We start from the raw sequence: 21,645 nt of genomic DNA, 5'->3' as shown, positions 1-21,645 counted from the left end.
ATGTATTGGGCTTAGGCGTGCGTGTTTTGTTTGATTTTGCTTGGTAATTTACTTTGTTCTGTCTGTTATTACTGGAAACCACTTAAATCCTACTTTTTATACTTAATAAAATCACTTTTGTTTATTAATTAACCCAGAGTAAGCGATTAGTACCTGGGGGAGCAAACAGGTGTGCATCTCCTATGCAAGGGAGGCTCTTCTGCAAGACTGAGGCTTCGGCCCTGGCCCTTATGCAGCTTGCCTGTGTGCAGCAATGGTCCCTCCCCACCGATGGCACAGTGGCATGAATGTTACCCTTAATGGGACAAGGAGCAAAGCACTTCTTTCAGATTACTTGTGGAAGTGGATTGCCCAGTATCTCCATGAGCCTTGCGAGTAAATCTCTGAGGCCGATTACCGTGAAGGGAGAGAGTCCATGAACACCTTTAGTCCACCTCTAGGCATGTGTCTGTACAAGCACTGCACAGAGCCAAGCCTGCTTTCTACAACCCTCCTGGCCCCAACAACTTGCCCCCAACAACCGGCCCCCAACACCTCGCTTCCCGAAATCAAAGAATCTTACCAGGTGCCTCCTCTGCTGTTTGAGGTTCCCCAAGCACCGACTGCTGCAACTGGCTAGCCTCCTCCGGGGTACAAAAGAGCTCCTGGCTGCATGCATCTGTGGAGACCAGGTTGTCCTCTGGGTTGCCCTCCCCCTCAGCATCCTCACCCTCAATTTCCTCCTCCTGGATCGGAGGGCTCTCGCCTGGCACAGCCCCTGAAGCATCCATGGGGCTCTTTGCAGTATTGAGTACAGCTCTTTGTAGAACTGGCAGCTCGAGGGTGCAGAATCAGAGTCACAGTTTGCCTCCCGCGCCTTGTGGTAGGCATTCTGCAGCTCCTTCATTTTCACCCTGCACTGCAGTGTGTCCCGGTCATGGCCCCTTTTGGTCATGGACCTTGATCTCTGCCTGTAGGTATCATAATTCCTACAGCTGGAGCTCAGCAGGGACTGGACAGCTTCCTCTCCCCAAATGCTGATGAGGTCCAGCAGCTGACCATTGCTCCAAACAGGGATCGCCTGGTGCATGGAGCAGGCATGGGCACCTGGAAAGCTGCACTTAGAGCTCTCCACGCTTCACCAGGCAAACAGGAAGGGGACTTTCAAAATTCCCAAGAATTTAAAGGGCGGGTTTGACGGTTGGTCACCTGAGGGCAGGGCAGTCGAGTTCAAACCAATGACCAGAGAGGCTAGAACAGGCATTGTGGGAGACATCCCAGAGGCCAATCACAGCATAGTAATAGACCAGGGCATCTACACTGGCACCATGGTGCTGTAGCCTGGCACAGAAAGCTCTATGCCTCTCGTTGAGGTGGTTTACCTAGAGCGCTCCAACTCTCAAGTTTGAGCGCACTAAGTACCTTCCTAGTGCGGACACCTCAGGAGTTACAGCGCCAGGAGCTGATTTAATGCACTCCAACTTGCCAGTGTAGGCAAGGCCTAAGAAACACAAAGGACTGAAATATCTGAGTCTTTGGGCATCTCAGGAACTCAAAGTGTAACAATGTTTATAACTGGACACAGAGAATGCAGATTCCTGTTCTTAAAAACTTTGAATAACTCTGCCATGTTCTATTCCTCATTCTTTACTCTAGTCCAGGTTAGGGGTAGGGTCAAAGGTTAGGGTTAAGGGATTGGGGTATTACATGTATGGCAACAAGTTAGAATTTAGGGTTAAATATATTGTTATCATTAAGGGTTGGGGATTAGGGTTATGGGTATTTTCAGGTTACGGTTAAGACTGGGTTAAAGCTTTAGGATTGGAGAATTGTTAGAAGCTAGAGGGTGGAAGTTGGGGTTAGGCCTATTTTATGGGTTAGTGTTTAAAATTTGGATTTAGGATTAGTACTAAGCAGTTAGTGCTAGCAGTAGGTTGGCGTAGGATTATATTTGTAGTTACCCATTTTTTGGGGGGGCGTAATGGTTAGATAAATTGTTGTGGCAGGATAGAATTTAGGATTAGGGCTAGAGGTAGGATTAGAATTAAGATTGGGGTTCCATTAAGCATTAGGGTCAGAGTTAAATTTTTTATTAGGGATAGGGATAGGGTTAGAGGAAATTAGGGTTAGAGTTTTGGATTAGGGTTAGGAGTTGGTATTAGGCTTAGGCAATGGTAGTGTTACAGCTGAGCCTCGGGTTAAGGTGAAAGTTGTGGCAATTATTATGTTAGGTTTAAAGTTAAGGTTCGTGTTATGTTTAGGATTAGGATTTCGGCATTAGGTTATGGCTCAGGGGGAATTAGGGCAAGGTCTTGGGATAAAGGTTCAGAGTTCATAGCAGGGCTGGGGGTTGAAAGCTTGGTTTAGTGTTAGGATTTTGAGTGAGGGTTTAAGGTTAGGGTTAGGGTTGAGCACTAAGGTTGCTCACAATTTAAAAGGTAACCAGGAAACTCAGGATCATAGTGGATCAGGCTCCACCTAGTCTAGTATTCTGTCTCCAGAAGTTGCCAGTACAAGATGCTTCAGAGGAAGGTACGAGGACCTTTCGCTGGATCGATATGGGGGAACCTGCCCTTAGGGAAAATTTATTTCTACACCCCACCCCACTCACTGGACATTATTTTACACCCTGGAGCAGGAAGTTTACTTCCTTTACTCATTCAGATAATATTTTAATTGACCCCTCAGTTTTTATTGTGGGTAAACTAAGTAACCCTATAAAAACCCCTCTCTACTACTTCCAATGTGGAGTCCAGAGAAGGGGAAAGTATTCCAGCTGTCCTGAGAAATATTCCCCACTGGTTAACAGATTAGAACGCAGGGGGTCGCTGTTACACCTGTGAGACCTAGTCCATTTGTCTGTGTATTTCCTTTCCTGGCCTCTGCAGTCTCCTCCTGTAACTCTTCTCCTCAGACATTGTCAAAAAAAGTTCAAGGGGTATTGCAGACAGAAAAGGGACCAGCATACCACTAGCACAGCTGCTAAGCTTTTGCAAAAGCAGAGATATAATCATTTTCAAAGGCATCACACCCAAAGGAAACTTTTGTCTGTCTTTGCTCTTCTGTGAAAAAGGACACAGCTGTGGATGTGGAAAAGGGCAGTTTTTGCAAGATTATTAAATGACAAATTATTAAAACGGCCATGCCGCTCGCTTTCTCCTTCATGGTTTTGATAATTGTTTGTTCAAGTGAGTATAGTTTGTTTTGGGAACTTGAACTATTTTATTGTTTTGCATTTATAAGTCATATCTTTTGCAGTGGCCAATACATTCTAGTCTATTTTTCTTTCCTTCCAACCTGTCAATGCCTAAATATGAAACGGAGAGCTGAGAGAGACGCAACATGAAGGCTATATAAAATTATTCAAGTGACCAAATGAAAAGGAGATGGGATTCCTTCATGTGTAAATGGTTCTTTATTTCTGATATAAATAGTGTAAGAATAAAAGGAATCTGGACACCATTTTTAAGGATTGGGGAGGTAGGTAACTGTAGTATAAATCGAAGGAGATCTTTGGAAATGAGGAACACTTGACAAATGTTTCATGTTATGTTTGGCTGAGATTTTGGAAGGATTTTAAGGAAGCGAGGACCCGATCTACAATTCAGTTTGGGACCCCAAATGCCTTACGATACTATGAAACTTCCAGCCCTGCTCAATTTACAATTCTATTTTCTTTTGCAGAAAGGACCCATGCAGACTCAGTAACACAACCAAAAGGCACCGTTCCCATCCGGGAAGGAAAACATGTACTTCTCCACTGCACCTATGATTACTCTGGGTCTACTCCTATACTCTTCTGGTACGAGCAGTATCCCCATGAGGCCCCGCGCCTGTTGCTGACACAATATGAAGCCTCGGACGAGGAAGAGAAGAGACGCAGGCGAGGGTTTTCTGCTACATTGGAGAAAGACTCCAAATCCTTCCACCTGGAGAAAAACTCCAGCGAAGTGAGCGACTCTGCTGTCTATTACTGCGCCATGAGAGACACAGTGAGCAAAGCCCCCTGGGGAGCTGAACAAAAACCCCACTGGCTGAGAAACACAAAGGACTGAAATAGCCAAGACTTCGGGTGTCAAGAACTCAGAGTGTAATCTTTATTCCTTAGTACTTACAATATCTCTGTCTTATTCTGCACCCCTTCCCTTGTTTTTATCCTAGCCCTGGGTAGCATTTGGGTTACAATTAGGAGTAAGGGATTAAATGTTACTATGACTATACCCAAGTGCTTAGAATGTAGGGTTAAATTTATTTGTATTATTGAGGTTGATTAGGATTAACGCTTTGGGTTGGGGCACAGTCAGGAGCTAGAGGTGTGGAGATTAGAGTTAGGCCGATTAAGGGTTAGTATTTAAGATTAGCGTTTAGGATTAGCGTTAGGGATTAGTGTTAGCATTAAATTCGGGCTTTGTATATGGCAGGGGCCGGCAACGTTTGGCACGCGGCTCGCCAGGGTAAGCACCCTGGCGGGCCGGGCCAGTTTATTTACCTGCTGACGCGGCAGGTTCGGCTGATCGAGGCCCTCACTGGCGGCGGTTCGCCGTCCCTGGTCAATGGGGGCGGCGGGAAGCGGCGTGGGCGAGGGATGTGCTGGCCACGGCTTCTCCCCGCCCCAATTGGCCCGGGACGGTGAACCGCCGCCACTGGGGGCCGCGATCGGCAGAACCTGTCGTGTCAGCAGGTAAATAAACTGGCCCGGCCTGCCAGGGTGCTTACCCAGGCGAGCCGCCTGCCAAACGTTGCCGACCCCTGGTATATAGTTAGAGTTGTGGTTGGTTTAGATAACTCAGTGTTGGAGAGGGGTAGAAGTTAGTGTTTAGTGTTCTGGTTAGGACTGGGGTTGTTTAAGATTAGGGTCAGGGTTAAATTTATAATTAGGGTTAGAATAAAGTTAAAGTTAGGGGTTAATTTTAGGATTACTGTTTAAGGTTAGGTTAGATTGAAGTCTAGGGCTGAGGTATGTAAAGGGTGAGGTTTATGATTAGGCTTTAGGTTATGGTTATGGATAGCATTAGGATTCTGAGTTTGAGTTTATGACTGAGATTATGAGTTCAGATTAGTATTAAAATCAGGTTTTTATTACCTTTGCACTGTCCTAAACTGTACTGACCACCTCTCCCTGCTTCTGGGATCTCTGTGGCCGGGTCCGTATCCCAGTGTAATCTCAGCACTGCACAAACATTACTGCATTTATCCCACAAACACCACTGTGATGCTGGGAAGTGTTACTACACCTATTTTGTCATATAAGGGGAAACTGAGGTACTGAGTGAGGTTTCTAGAAGGTATGTCTAGCGAACTCACAAAGGAACTTGGGTGCGGTGAAGCTGAACATGCTTTTAGGTGCCTACAAAAATCTCTGGGATTCACAAAACTCAAGTTGGGTGCTCAGGGTCCCTATACAATGAGTTGGGAGACACAGACACCTCCAAATGGGACCCACAAAAGCCAGCAGGCTAGGCAGCTTTTAAAAGGGTATTTAATTGGCTCCTGGGGTTTTCAAAAGTATTTAGGCACCTAACGCCCATTGAATCAATGAGATTGAGACACCTATTTGCTTTTGAAAATCCCACTAGGTGTCTAAGTATCTTTAAGATCTGCCCCCTACTGAAGTATCTCTCTACCTTTCCAGACGACTGTACCCCTTTCAGGAGTCTGGTTCCTCCTATGGACCCCCAAGTTTTACTTTATTTAAAAACGACTTGCTTACAAAATCAGACATGCAAATACAAAGGTGTCACAGCCCCACTATTACTGAAAAATTGTTTCACTTTCTCGTTTTGTCTGTGTGAAGTTTTAGTTTCTACTGACTTGGCTAGTGCTTTTGATGTAGCCTGTTGTACAATTAGCCAAATATCTAGATGAGTTCATGTACCCCTTGGAAGGTCTCTCTGCACGCCTGGTTGAGACCCACTGTCCCAAGGGGATTTTTGAAAGCACCTAGAGCAGATTTATAAAAGGTTTTTAAGCACGTTAAGAGGCAGACAGTTGCTATCTACATCGCTAGACATCCAAATACCACCAAAATCTTCTCTTTGGTGGGATTTTCAAAATTTCATTACCAGGTTAGGTGCCTAATTCCCCTCGGCTTATCATTGGCGTGTCTAAGTGCTATAGTGAGTTATAATAATAGCTTATTTATCAGCACCCACCACAAACACTGGGGAATCCCTTCTGCCCCAATAATAAGGAAATCCCCTAAAATGGAGGTGAAGTCGCAGGGAGTGAGTTATAATGCTCCCTGAATTAAGGTCACTGACAATTAACTGCACAACGTGTACTCATGTTAGGATGATTACAATTACCTGCCAACGAACACAGCAACAACAATTCATCCAGACAGGTGAGAAGTCTTTAGGACAGGGATGATCCTTTTATACGTCTGTGTTTGCACACTGCCTATCACAACGGAGTCCTGCTGTAAGACTTGGTCTGCTAGGGGCACCTGGAATCCATGTAATGTACAGCGCCTGTCACAATGAGGCCCTGCTCTAAGCCCAGCCCTCCTAGAATACACTTAAATAACGCAGAATGCTTAGCATAAAGGGGTCCGGGTCCAGGACAGCGGCTGTGCTGTCAATAACCAGTTATAACCCTGAGCTCACAGCACGCGCGTTCTGTGTGGAGAGGAACAGTGAGATGATTGTTTGTGAAGAAGCGATAAACCAACACTTTGTCCAAAGCGCGTAATCAGGACTGGCTGGTAGGAATCATCTGTTTAAAGCAGATGCCTAACGCAGCTAAATACCACATCGATAAACACACAGATTTTAAATGCAGGAGGGACCATTGTGACCTTGAAGTCTGCTCTCCTGTATAACACAGGTGAGAGAATGTCACTCAACGATTCCTACTTGAAGCCCATCCTTTGTGGTTGAACTAGAGCAACATGAGAAATTCCATTTAAAAATAAAACTTTGTGGTCTCAGAAAGGTTTCTGAAATGGCTTTCTTGCTGGCTTTTGGTATTTTATTGCATGGTTTCTTACATCCACTAGTGGGCGCCCCTGTCTCACACATGGTGACATTTCACATTACATTAGATATTTCTATAACAATAGCTGAGTCAGAAACTGAGAAGTTCCCTTGTGACTTCAGCATCATTAGACGGGCGAGGATGAGAGGAGGAGGTCACAGAAAGAGCAGATCTAAGCTTGAAATCTGGAACTAACAGTTCATAAAAACAAAGTGGAAGAACTTTATAATTAAACAAAGACTCCCAGAAAAAGAACGAAGATAATCTTATGCTGCAAAATGCTTTACTACTTGGCTCTACAGCTCTATTTTCTGCTTGATTACGCAGGTGAGAAATGTTTAGTTTGACTGAGTTTATATATATTTAAGGTTTTATAAAACGTAAGACCTACAGAATTCCTGTTGTTACGGGATTTCAAAAGACCTAAAGAGAGTGAAGCACCCAGCTTCGCTATGGGCCCACAAAATATTTAAGAAAAACAGAATATTTGAACTAGCACAACAAAATTCATCCAGATTATCTCTAGGAAATCCTTGCCCTCTTAAAACACAATACTTGATTTAACAATGGAAACCAGTTTCTATATAAAATGTTTTGAAACTACAGACATGGTAGAAAGGAAAAGGAAAGTTCTTTAATGACTCTTTATTGTCTTTACAGGTTTTGTTCAAGGTGATTCTGTGTTTCAGTCTTCTCTGGAGGTGACAGTCTCAGAGGGACACTATGTATTATTACAGTGTAATTTCACCACAGATTTCACCAGCCCGAATCTCTTCTGGTACCGCCAGTATCCGAACCAACCACTCCAGCATATACTGACAGCCTATAAATCTCCTGCTGAGAAGAACACGTTCACCTCTGGAAAATTCTCAACAGTTCTGTTCGACGCTAATAAGACAGTTCTCTTGAAGATTGAGGCTGTGTCGCTCCAAGACAGAGCCTTGTATTACTGTGCTCTGAGACCCACAATGGGGCAGAGCTGCATCTCCGGCGTTACAAGAAGTGATCGAGGTGCTCACACACACCGAGGGTCTCAGAGACTGTTTTTCTACCCGACCTTTTTTATGACACGTCTCTGCCGAGTTCAGTTCCTTCTGCTCGTCCCATGTCTGGGAGGATCTTTCCGTTTCTATCCCTGTGTAGTGTTATACCCACCATGCTGTGCAAACCAAGCCCGATGCGTTATTATCTCAGTTATATTTATGTGAGTTAATAAATACATGAATTTACAACCTTTAAATAAAAATATTTGTTGTCAATAAAATAAATCACCCCACAAATCGTAACAGGATTTCCTGCAGCTGGCAACATGCTGTAGAAGACATTGGGCGAGATTCTGATCTCTGTCCCATCACCGCAACTCTGGTCTAACTGTCGGGCTGGTTCTCAGCTGCTGTGAAACGATTCAGCTCCACTCAAATCAGCATCCATCCACCGAGGTCTCTCTTTGTGTCCGTCAGTCTTTCTGTTTAACCAGCTTCTTATGCAAGAAGTCTCTCTGATTTCCCGATGAGTCAAAGAAGTCCATTTCATGTCTAAACATTGTATCCATTGCATAGTCACAGCTACAAACAAAACTTTTTGAAAACTGGAGTGGGTAGAAGAGCCAGGTAGCAGAGGGTTTCACAGAGAAATCGGAAGCAAACACTCCTCCCCTCACCTCATTTCCTCTGGGTTTGGGCATTGAAGTCGGATCCGCACCCCTCGACGTTTCAGGGAGGAATCTGGGTCAATTTAACACATTCAGCCAACAATCCTGTTGCTTCACTGTTGTGTTTTCTCCGCCGCTTTCTGAATCTCAAACCATGGGCACAAGTTTGATACTGAGCTTTTTTATAGTTACTTTGTGCCCAGGTAATTGTGATTTTTGGTGTTGTTCATGCAGCCCTACCCATTGCTAACTAGTCTCTCCCTAAAACAGGAACCATTGCTTTTAACTATCCGCCCCCCGCCCCCAGCCTGCCTTTTCCTCTGCAGTACTCTCTCCTTTTCTCTGTGTCTGTCTTTTTATCTCGGTCCCTCAGCTTTCTTTCCTTCCATACTCTCTTTCTCTCTCTCTCTCTCTCTCTCTCTGTTTAGGTTGGGCACTCTGACTGTATATAACTGGTATATTTCTCGTTGCAGCTGCTGTGCTGGGTGAATCGATCCAGTCCAACAAACCCGAAGTGTCTTCAGGAGAAGGGGACAATGTGACACTCAGCTGTTCTTACAATACCAGCTATTCTGATGTCTATCTCTACTGGTACCGACAGTTTCCTGGCCAAGGCCCGCAGTATGTTCTCCGAACAGGTGCCAAGGCCTACAGCTCTGTCCGGGATTTTGCAGAGTTTGCCAGGAAGAGATTTACTCCCCAGGCTGATGACAGCTCCACAGCTCTGAGCATCACATCCCTGGAGCTGGCAGACACAGCGGTGTATTACTGCGCCTTGCAGAGGGCACAGTGCCAGAGCCTCACCCCAGAGCTGTGCAAAAACCCTCCCTTCCCTCACATTACATTGTCCCCCTTGTCCACATGTTTGTTGACCCCTTCAGAGAACTCTAATAGATTAGTAAGACACGATTTCCCTTTACAGAGACCATGTTGACTTTTGCCCAACTATTTATGTTCTTATATGTGTCAGACAATTTTATTCTTTATTATTGTTTCAACTAATTTGCCCGGTACTGACGTTAGACTTGCCGGTCTGTAATTGCCCGGATCACCTCTAGAGACATTTTTAAATATCGGCGTTACATTAGCTCTCTTCCAGTCTCCATCTCTGTGTCATCTCCGCTAACCGAGAATGACTCCTTCTTACCTCACTGATATCTACCAGAGTAGTTACGTGCAGAGGTTTGCAATGTTTTATTACGAGATGTGTTGTCTTTACAAAAAGCTCTCTTGAGAAATGGGTTACCATATTTTCTGAGTCTGGAAACACCTGTTTAAAACACGGAGTCAGTTTCCAGGTATGCCGGAGAGAACTTCGCTGGTGCAGAACCTCATCTCAGATGAAAGCCATTGTCACCCTGTCAAAGCCAATCTCTATCTTTGACCAGGATGTGGGCAGTCACACCCAGTGGTTAGAGCAGGAGCGAGCCTCCAGAAGACAGAGCCAAGAGGCAAAGCCAATATCAGGAATGGGAGCTGAGGGCCAGGTTAGGGTTACCTGCAACTTGAGGCAAGGCGGAGTTCAGAGGAGGAGCAGGGCCAGGTCCAAGGCAGGAGCAGGGCGGGACAAACAGGCACTGGAGCTACAGCAGCCCTGGCAAGTGAGTTGATCAACTGCAGCAGACACGGTCTAGCTATCTGCTGCCTTCCTTCCTTCCTTCCTTTCTTTCTCAGTTACCCATTAACAAGGGAACAGCTCGCTGACTAAATGCTGTGTCGGGCAATTCTATCCAATCCATTGAACCCGACGTGTCTGTCATAGAAGGAGACGCTGTGACACTCAGCTGTTCCTACAGCACCAGCTATAGCGGTGTCTCTCTCCACTGGTACCGCCAGAACCCCAGCCAAGCCCCGCAGTACGTTCTCCAGAGAGGAGCGAAGGGAAGCACAATCAGTGACCACGCAGATTTTGCCCGGAAGAGATTCACTTCTGAGACTAACGCCACTGCTACAGTTCTGATCATCGCAGGCCTGGAGCTGGCAGACAGAGCTGTGTATTACTGTGCCTTGAATGAGACACAGGGAGAGAGTCCCCGGAGACAGCTGCACAAAAACCCTCCCACATCCTGCATTCCTCCTCATCTGTCTTGGGTGTTGTGTTTGAAAAGACTCTGACGCAGGAGTTGTCTCTCACTGGGTGTCTGTGCAGCTCCCTGCCTGATGGGGCCAACCCAGATCTCAGTTTTAACCTCTAGGTGCCATCACCATGACCATCAATTTCCTCAACTGTGTGCTAGGAAATTGGTCCCAGCGTTTTAATCTGATTTCGGGGTTTGAAAACCAGATTCCCCTTAAAAATGAATAGGGACTGATAGAATAGATTGACAGATTTTAAAAAACCAGGAGGAAGCTGCATTATTATCTGTTTGACTCCTGCATGGCATAGATCCATAGAACCTCATCCCATAAATCCATAGAGCCTTTTGAAAATGGGACTTAGTGTCCTACCTCACTTAGGTACTTTTGAAAAATTTACTATAAGCCCATAACTTCAATCTAAGATACTTTTATTGGCCCCATTACCTGAGCTCCTCACAGCCTTGAATTTATTTAATTTTCACAACACTTCTGTGCTATAGGACACGGTCACTATCTCCGTTTTAGGGATGAGGTCTTCAAGCGCAGAGAATTAACAAGTTACCCATCCAAGGTCACAGAGATCGTGTTTGGTAGAGGAGGGACTAGATTCCCAAATCCTAGGCTCCTGGCCTAACCACAGGTCCAGCTTTGCTCTCAAACCTTCCTTACAAACAGAGAAGCTACTTATCCCGCCCCCCATCCGCGGCACAGCTGAAAGGTGGGAGAGGGGAGGGCAGTAGCAGCTGGTGCTAGAGTAGCAATACCTGGCTGTAGGTTAAAAAATACCTACTCTTCATATCAGTATTTCTCCTAACACAATATGCCAACATTTTTATGGCTGACCTGGAACAACGCTTCCTCAGCTCTCGTCCACTCACACCCCTCCTCTACCTACGCTACATTGACGACACCTTCATCATCTGGACCCATGGGAAGGAGACTCTGGAAGAATTCTACCACGATTTCAACAGCTTCCACCCCACCATCAACCTCAGCCTGGACCAATCTACACGGGAGGTCCACTTCCTAGACACCACAGTACAAATAAGTGATGGTCACATTAACACCACCCTATACCGAAAACCCACCGACCGCTATGCCTACCTTCATGCCTCCAGCTTCCACCCCGGACACACCACACGATCCATCGTCTACAGCCAAGCACTGAGGTACAACCATATCTGCTCCAACCCCTCAGACAGAGACCAACACCTACAAGATCTTCACCAAGCATTCTCAAAACTATGATACCCACACAAGGAAATAAGGAAACAAATCAACAGAGCCAGACGTGTACCCAGAAGCCTCCTGCTACAAGACAAGCCCAAGAAAGAAACCAACAGAACTCCACTGGCCATCACCTACAGTCCTCAGCTTAAACCTCTCCAACGCATCATCAGTGATCTACAACCCATCCTGGACAATGATCCCTCGCTTTCACAGACCCTGGGAGGCAGGCCAATCCTCGCCCACAGACAACCTGCCAACCTTAAGCATATTCTCACCAGCAACCACGCACCACACCATAACAACTCTAACTCAGGAACCAATCCATGCAACAAACCTTGATGCCAACTCTGCCCACATATCTACACCAGCAACACCATCACAGGACCTAACCAGATCAGCTACAACATCACCTGTTCATTCACCTGCACGTCCACCAATATTATATGCCATCATGTGCCAGCAATGCCCCTCTGCTATGTACATTTGCCAAACAGGACAATCACTATGTAAGAGGATAAATGGACACAAGGAGAACACTTCAACCTCCCTGGCCACACAATAGCAGATGTAAAGGTAGCCATCTTACAACAACAACAACAACAACAACAACAACAACAACAAAAAACGTCAGGACCAGACTCCAAAGAGAAACTGCTGAGCTTCAGTTCATTTGCAAATTTGACACCATCAGATCAGGATTAAACAAAGACTGTGAATGGCTATCCAACTACAGAAGCAGTTTCTCCTCCCTTGGTGTTCACACCTCAACTGCTAGCAGAGGACCTCACCCTCCCTGATTGAACTAACCTCGTTATCTCCATACTGATTTATACCTGCCTCTGGAGATTTTCATTACTTGCATCTGAAGAAGTGAGGTTCTTACCCACGAAAGCTTATGCTCCCAATACTTCTGTTAGTCTTAAAGGTGCCACAGGACTCTCTCTTGCTTTCTTCTAACACTGAATCCTTTAATGGTTAGGATTCTCAAGAGAGTTAAGCACCCAGTTTCCTCTGAAAATTCCAGTGAAATGTAACTCCCTTGGGCCCTTTTGAATATCCCAGCCCCAATCGCCAGCCAACAACAACAATAAACAGAGTTTTCCTGCAAGTCTGAAGTTTGTACACGGGGGAATTTGAATAATGACTGGGCATAGAGAGAAGAAGTTTTTTAACATGTGCTAAGGTATCGCTTTCCTCACAGTCTCACAGCTCAGAAAATAATCATAATGAATCATCACAGGTTTCCAAACATTCTACTTTGGAGAAACATCACACCTGAATTTCCAGTCGAATTTTCCCCTCCTGGGTGGTCTCTGATAGTTTTTATTGGTTGCTGTGAATATCTACTAGGGGGCGCTCCAGACCTGCATATTAACCACCTTTGACTTTGTATTTTGTTGATATATACAGTACAATAGCTTTAACGTCACAAGGCGGGAAGGAAATTGAAGAGGGGCTTACAGAAAAAGCAGGGCTCATTTTTATATCATGCGCAATCATTAAAATAGATAAAGGAAACAACCAACAAATTAACAGAAGCGGAAGAAATATTCTCTTGCTCGCTGCAGACACAGAGTAACCACGAGGTTAATTTGAAGCTGCAGCGAGCATGCTGTGTCTCCTAGTACAGCTCTGTATTCTACTGTTGTTGTCAGGTGAGGTCAATTTTTGTGATGTTCATTATGAACGTGTAAAAGTATGAAAATCGGAATGTGTTTGTAAGGGCCAGGCAGCTCCGGCTGTTAACATGTTCCGGGCGAAAAAGAAAATCCCTAAATTGTGACATTGAATGTCGCGTGGTATTTAGGGAAAAAAATGATTCTCCTTTTATAAAGAAATGACGTCATTCTGTATTCAGGCTGGGATTAACAGAGCTGCCTATCGGATTTGGGCAGCCAATGCCCATCCATTTTCAGACATCGGATCTGCTTCTCTTAGGCGGCTTTGAAGATCTCAGCTGGAGCCTTTCTAAAAATGAATGAGAAAAAATACAAATATAAACAAATAGATATGCCTTGCAGACGGGGAAGGACAAATAAATAGAGAGGGTATATGAGGATAGGTAGATAGAGGGAGTGTGTGGGGACAACTAGTTAGCTAGCTAGAGAATGTGTGTGGGGAGGGGGGGGTCTATGGGGACAGATAGAGCACATCTATTGGAAAACCTTCTGAGATCCTCAGTGGACAGCAGACACAGCTGTGCTAATTTTTATAGTGCCGGAAGCGAGCACAACGGGGCTGGGAGCCGGTTCTCACTGGACTTCAGGCGAGCCGACAAATACGTGGGTCTGAGAATTGCGGAGTTAGAAAGGAGCGATTCGGCGATGTATTTCTGAGCTATAGCTGAGAGGGCCTTAGGTTACCACGTCGGGTGGGTTAATAGAGGGGCCTTCCAGTGATCAGTTTCCTCTTGACTCGGAGACAAAACTTGCGCAGATAGAAACAGTGTAAAGAGACACAATAAGTCACAAGCAGGGGTTTAAATCAAACGGTGCAGGTGTGACTGAAACCGCACGGGCACTAACTGTTTGGAAATGTTCCCCTTTTCCAGGAACCGTGCCCCCACCTTCCCCACAATACCCAGAACCCCATGAGCCAGATGTCATTAGCTATCACACCACACTTCCCATGAATAGCTCCGTCTGCTTTTGGGGCCAGACCCCAGCAGGTAGGAATCAGACGTCGCTCCAGTAGTGTAAACGGGGCAAAGTATCAGCTGGTGCAAATCAGATTTGCCCAATTGAATTCAATGGGCCAGAGCCCAGGTGGTGTAAATCACCCTAGGGTCATTGGAGTCAATGGGACAGATCCCCAAGTCGTAAGTCAACGGGCTTAACTTTGCTTCACTCTGGAGAAAGAACCCCGCGCACAGATTTTCTCCGGGCTGTGAGCAGGGAGGGTCCTGACCAGATCTGTGGCAAGGGGAATCCATGTGCAGTTGTGTGTGTGTGTTTGTGTGTGTGTTTGTGTGTTTTAGCCTTTGAAAAAAGTAAAACCCCGCTCGACCTTGTGATTCTTGCTGAACTCCCGTCTCCGAAGACGAGAGAGAACTAAGTTGCTCCTACTGAGCTGCTAAAGAGATTTGGAGGCCAGAAAGGTGCCACTTGACAGGAACAAGCCAAAGCCACAGCGACTGGGGTAAACACTACCGGAGGGTATTAGCTGTGTTACATGGTGAGGGAAACAGCCTTCAACTGGCGTCTGTAGGAGAGGACTAAATGGTCTTGCCACAGATTTAATTTCTCTGGTTTGATTCTGTGAGAGAAACTTCACCATAAGGTTCTATTCTATCCAGGTTCCTGTATTCACCCATCATTGTGGTGACTTGAGCCCCTGAAGATCTGGAAACAATATATTTAATATATAGTGTCCGCTAAAAGGGGAAACGAATGTTAGACCTTCTGTTACCTACTGGGTTTGAGCAGGGGGTGGAATTAGAAGACAGGGTGCCTGGGTTCTGCTCACAGCTCAGGGAGGGGAGCAGGGGTCTAGCGGGTTAAAAGAGGGGGTCTGGCGGCGGCCTCCGGATTTCTAGTCCCACTTCTGGGAGAGGAGGAGAGTCTAGTGGTTGAGAGCAGTTAGACTGAGAATCAGGACTCCTGGGTCCTATACCCAGCGCTGAGTGGGGATCATACTGTAGTGGGTAGAGCAGGGACGGTTAGGACTCAGGACTCCGAGGGTCCATTCCCAACTTCACTGCTGCCTTACCTAGAGCCTGGGGCAAACCCATCCCGCCTTGTGTGCCTGCGTCATTCTCTTTGTACAAGATGCGTAAAAACAATCTTTCCATTTCTGGGAGGCCGTGAGTCCTAAAGGGACTCTGTTCTCCTCACACGAGAACGGCTGTAGATGTGCAATAGTTTTACATGCTTAATTAGGGTGAACTTTTTCTCTTTCCTTCCCTGCAGTTCTCAGCCAGGGACAAGGCAGTGTCACGCAAACACAAGGGCAGCTGGAAATGTTGGGGGGCCAGACTGTCACCATGGAGTGTACTTTCTCCACTGAATACCAGTATTATTACTTATTTTGATACAGACAGCAACCATCAGGGGCAATGGATTTCCTCTTCCGAATATCTCAGAGTAACGCTGAACAGAATGGAGTCGGGAGACGGTTTTCTGCAGAATTCAGGAAATCCTCAAAATTCTTCAGTTTAACCATTAAAGAGCTAGAGCCGACGGACTCGGCGATGTATTTCTGTGCTCTGTGGGGAGACACTGTGAGGCGTTTAATAGGGAGCCCTGTACAAAAACCCACCCCCTGGGCTTTCTCACCATGAGAAACACAACTGCAGAGTAGCATCCCCAGGCCACAGATAGTGGGGCTAGTATAAACCACACGACTTGACACCTTTGAAGTCTAATTCACCTTTGCGTTACCCCAGATTAATGTCAGTTTACCCACAGTGGGTCTGCTCCTCAGCTGTGGTGAGTCACTGTGGGGCAGATGGAGTCAACTGGGCCAGGTCCACCGCAGGTATCAATCAGCTGTTCTCCCATTGGGGCTGGATTCCCCTAGCTGGAGTAAACCAGCATGGGGCCAATGGGGTAGATACACAAAGTCACAACACAGAGAAGCATGCAGACATATACGCACGTGCAAACACAAACAATAGAGACAGATAGAAACATACCACACCCACAAAACCAGCACACACAACACAGAGCTTTTAAGTCTTCCCACAATGTCTTTAATTCACTTCTCACCAAGTAGCAACAAGAAGGACAATAAAAAGGAAAATGAATCAGAAAAAACGACAGAAAGTCAGAAACCGATCTCCCAGGAGGTTCAGTGGAAGGAATTTGTCCCACGAGTTCTCGCCTGCACTTCAGCTGCCGACTAATCTGAACCCAGCCCGTTTCCTGTGTCTGTTACGCATTTCCCGAACCCCTCCCTCTTCTGCTAGGCTGCTCTCGCATTAACCTCTCCCAGTCCCTCCGAGAAGTTGCCTTTAAATTCTTCTCGCAGCGACCTCTCAGCTTGTCCGGCTGCCGCTGTCTGAGCACCATGGAGACGCGTTTCATTTTCAGTCTTTGGGTCTTTAGCCAACTAGGTAACCGGGCTCTGGGTTTTTGGAAGAAGCGTCATGGAATTCGGCTCCCGACTCCCATCCTACCCAGAACCCGAACCCTGATCCTAACCCTGACCCGGATCAGAACGTCCTTGCTATCCTTAACCTTAATTTTTGCGCTAACCTTAATTGGTTTGAAATTAGGCGCATAAACCCTTTGTGTTCTTTAAAAATTCACAGCCTAGACCTGCCAATGCACCTGGCTGTCCTTGAATGTGAGTGTCTTGTTGCAGGTGCGGTGCTGAGTGACTCGGTCCGGTCCAATGAACCCGAGGTGTCCGGATCAGAAGGAGACACCGTGACCGTCAGCTGTTCTTATGAAACCAGCTACACTGCTGGTGTCTATCTCTTCTGGTACCGTCACTATCCGAACCGAGCCCCGCAGTACATCCTCTGGAGAGGAGCAAAAGGGAGCACGTTCAGTGATACCGCAGGTTTCGCCCAGGAGAGGTTTTCTTCCCAGGCTGATGACAGCGCCACAGTTCTGAACATCACAGCCCTGGAGCTGGCAGACAGCGCGGTGTATTACTGCGCCCTGCAGAGAGCACAGTGACAGAGCCACAAAGCAGAGCTGTGCAAAAACCCTCCCAGCCCTGCTGTAGGCGATGGGACAGGCATTAAAACGGGCAGCAGAGCCTTGAAAGAGAGTATTTGCGCTACTTAAATATACAACTCCCCTTAAAAGTTAAATGTTTATTTAAAGAGCTGATTTAAATATCGCCCTTGGATAAGATAATGAGCCTGATCTTTAATTCGGAAACTATTAACACCTCTTTTCCTTGGATGATCTATATCGGTGTAGTGTGTGTGTGGGAATCATTTGTAGTAAAACAAGGGTTAAAGGTGAGTCCAAATGTAGATGAAGTGACCTTTTGTTGACAATACAAATTGAGATAAAATGCGAATGAAAAATTTCTGTTAAATTACGCATTTATGGAGAAATGGGGGTAAAATAGGCGAGTTAAAATGAGGGGGAAATTGTTGGAAATACCTAAATATAAATAAATGTATGGAGATATATCTATCTCATAGAACTGGAAGGGACCTTGAAAGGTTATTGAGTCCAGCCCCCTGCCTTCACTAGCAGGACCAATTTTGCCCCAGACCCCTAAGTGGCCCCCTCAAGAATTGAACTCATAATCCGGGGTTTAGCAAACTCAAACCACTGAGCTCCCCCCCCCCCATTTTTGAGTGGTCGGGTAAAGCTGAAGTTACTCTCCCAAAGTCAAATCAATACTCCTATTGTATAGACAGTTGCATTTTGGGGTAGATTTGCTTGGAAACTATTTAATTGCAAGACACTATTCTCGAGACTATATGCTGGGAACCATGAACTCTTAACATGACAAAGCGTCGCCATCTGCTGGAGGAAAACATAAACACAGGGTGTCTTTTGAAACCTTTCCGTGCTCTATAGGTCTCCGCTTAAACTGAGGCTGAGGGCAAAGGCAGCAGAGGAAAGACGAAAATAATTTAAAATAATTATTTCAGGAGTTCTGGCTGGGCATTTCAAAGGAGTTTAACAGAGTTGGGCGCCTCATCCCATTACATTGTTTATGAGAGCCCCAGACACTGATTGCTGATAAACATATTCATGCCCAATCCCAATGATACGAGTTCGTCAAGAAATTCAGCAGTCCCTATAGGAGATGGGAGCCCCCGCTTTTTTTTACTAGTAGGGAAACTGAGGCATAGAGGATTACCCATCGTCACACTGAGTCTCAGAGCAGACCCTTGCCCACAAACCCCTCCCCCACGAAGCACACTGATATGTCAGCTGCTGGTTGACCTCAATCCACTGCGTTTCCTGGATCTCCGATGAGTTCCTCAGACGCCTCCCTCTTCCTCTGCGCTCGTTTCTAATGAATCTTCCACGGTTGTAGCTGCCCGGACAGACGGGTCGTTTATATTCCTCCAAGGCAGCAGCAGTAGCTGGGCGTTTGAAACTGGGTCGCTAGAGAAGATACTATGGAGACGTGTTTTCTTCTCAGCATTTGGATCTTCAGTGTCCTAGGTAACTGGGCTGGGATTTCAAAGAAACCTAAGGAAACGAGACACTCAGTAACCATCAACCACCTAACCCTATACCGAACCCGAACCCTGAACTGTAACCCGTACCCTACTCTGTAACCAAAATGCGAAAGCTACAACCTGACAGTTCACCCTCACCATAACCCTAAACCCTTGTTCATATCCTCGCCTTAATCCTAACGCTAAACCTTAACCCTTCTCCTGTTCATAGCATTAATTGCTATGGAGTTAGGAGCCTAAATCCCTTAGACGCCTTTGAAATTCCCCGAAACTGCAATGCAGGTGGAATCTTTTCCACGAGTTAGCTCCAGGTGAAATATTGTTCTTGAATGTGTTTGTCTTTTTTCAGGCTCTGCGCTGGGCGACTCGGTCAAATCCAACGAACCCGAAGTGTCTGGGCCGGTTGGAGGTTCTGTGACACTCAGCTGTTCTTACACCACCAGCGATAGCTATTTCTATCTCTATTGGTACCGTCAGTATCCGAACCAAGCCCCGCAGTACATTCTCCAGAGAGGAGCGAAGTCCGCCAGCGGTACCAGCCACACTGCAGATTTCGCCCAGCAGAGGTTTTCTTCCCAGGTTAATGACAGCTCCACAGTTCTGAACATCGCAGCTCTGGAGCTGGCAGACACCGCGGTGTATCTCTGCGCCCTGCGTCTGGCACAGTGACTGAGCTACATAGGAGAGCTGTACAAAAACCCTCCATTCCCAGCTGCAGATAATGTTGTGCCCATTGAGGCTGGAAGCGGAGCCCCTGGGGAGTTTTGTTGCACTGTTAAAAACACATATTCTGGCTCGGATGTTGTGCTGTCAGATTACTCCTTCCTAATCTCTCCAAACCACCTGCATTAAAACAGTGGTTTCCATATGAGGAGAGATGAATAAGACTGAGACTTTTTACCTGGGAAAAGAAATGACTAAGGTTGGTTATGACTGAGGTCTATACAATCATGACTGGTGTGGAGAAAGTAATTAAGAAAGTGTTATTTACTCTTTCTCATAACACAAGAACCAGGGGTCACCCAGTGAAATTAATAGGCAGCAGGTTTAAAACAAACAAAAAAACCGGAAGTATTTCTTCACACAATGCACAGTCAACCTGTGGAACTCCTTGCCAGAGGATATTGTGAAGGCCAAGACTATAGCAGAGTTAAAAAAGGAACTAGATGGACCTTTGGTCTGACCCATTATGGCTGCACTTATGTTCTTACCCCCTATTATATGCGGCCAAGATTAAAGGCCCAAGCTATATAAAGGAAAGACTGGTTTATTTGTTCTGGTTCTGGAGCAGAGGCAGTTATGACCCACAGGTCTTCCAGTGGGTACATCAACTCATCTAGACATTCACCTAGTTTTACAACAGGGCAGACTACATAGTTTGTACTGACTTTGCTAGTGCTTTTATTTCATAGGGACAATGACTTAGTACTACTGCTGTATAGTAGATAATGTTTTCACGCCTCAGCTCACAGACAGCCGAAATGTACACTGAAATGTAAATACGGTACTTATATTCCAATTGATTTATTTTATCATTAATGGTAAAAAATAAAAAGTAAGCATTTTTTCGTAATCGCGTGGCTGTGAAGCTTTTGTATTTTGATTTCTGATTTATTAAGCAACTAGGTGAGTTGTAACTTGGGGTATGCAAGACCAATCAGATTCCTGACAGGGGTACAGGTAATCTGGAAAGGTTGAGAGCCATAAGAACGGCCATACTGGGTCAGATCAAAGATCCACCTAGCCCAGTATCCTGTCTTGTGACAGTGGCCAATGCCAGGTGCCCCAGAGGGAATGAACAGAACAGGTAATCAGCAAGTGATCCTTCCCGTGTTGCCCATTGTCAGCGTATGGGACACAGAGGCTGGGGACACTATCTCTGCCCAGCCTGGCTAATAGCCATTGATGGACCTATCGGCCATGAACAAAGCTGCCCAGTCCTTGGGCCATTCTTTCTATGCGTAAAAAGTTCCAATGGAAATGACTGGGAATCTGAGTAAAACTGATGATGGGGTTGGAATAAATAAATAATAATAATTAATAATAGATATTTGCCAATAATCAGCTTCAACGTCCCATGTGCAGCTGATCCTTATGATTTCCACCTAGAGGTAGGTGCTGTGCAAAGAACAATAAGGGATCATGCCTGATCCAAGGTAACAATGAAGAAGAAGGTTATCAGGATAATCAATGGCAACATTCTACGACTAACCTCTCCTTCACCCCCGCTTTGTAATAGGCTCCAGCATGGAAGATGCTGTAACGCAGACCCAGCCGGCAGCTTCAGGCGTGGAGGGTGGGTCTGTGACCTTGGATTGCGTATAGGAAACTGACGCGAGCTATTATTCTGTGTATTGGTACAAACAACGTCGGGCAGAAAAGCTTGTTTTCCTACTTTTCGAATATTCCACAGGATCAAAGAAGAATGAGGCTGGGGAGAGATGCTCTGCGGACTTCCAGAAATCCGAAAGCTCCATCAGTGTGAGGATCACGGGTTTGGAGCTGAGGGACTCAGCCATGTATTTCTGTGCTTTCCACAGAGACACACGGTGATATGATTAACAGGACGCCCTGCACAAAAATCCTACAGCTTTCTCCTTCCCTGAGAAACTGACTCCTACATGCGAAG

At 45.9% G+C, this 21,645-nt stretch overlaps 2 gene segments (V, D, J or C); both read left to right on the top strand.

Moving 5' to 3' along the window:
* The first annotated feature begins 3,121 nt into the window (after nucleotides 1–3,121).
* LOC115271392 lies at nucleotides 3,122–4,034 on the top strand. The segment is given in 2 exon segments: nucleotides 3,122–3,167; nucleotides 3,664–4,034. Coding segments are annotated over 2 exon segments (417 nt in total).
* Nucleotides 4,035–18,953: 14,919 nt separating this feature from the next.
* Nucleotides 18,954–19,685, top strand: LOC112124820. The segment is given in 2 exon segments: nucleotides 18,954–18,999; nucleotides 19,366–19,685. Coding segments are annotated over 2 exon segments (366 nt in total).
* The last annotated feature ends 1,960 nt before the right edge of the window (nucleotides 19,686–21,645 follow it).

This window comes from Terrapene carolina, unplaced genomic scaffold (assembly GCF_002925995.2).
Source record: "Terrapene carolina triunguis isolate 2854851 unplaced genomic scaffold, T_m_triunguis-2.0 Scaffold868, whole genome shotgun sequence".
Lineage (NCBI taxonomy): Eukaryota > Metazoa > Chordata > Testudines > Emydidae > Terrapene > Terrapene triunguis.
The sequence above is the reverse complement of the archived record's forward strand: the minus strand, read 5'-3'. Positions and strand labels throughout refer to the sequence as shown.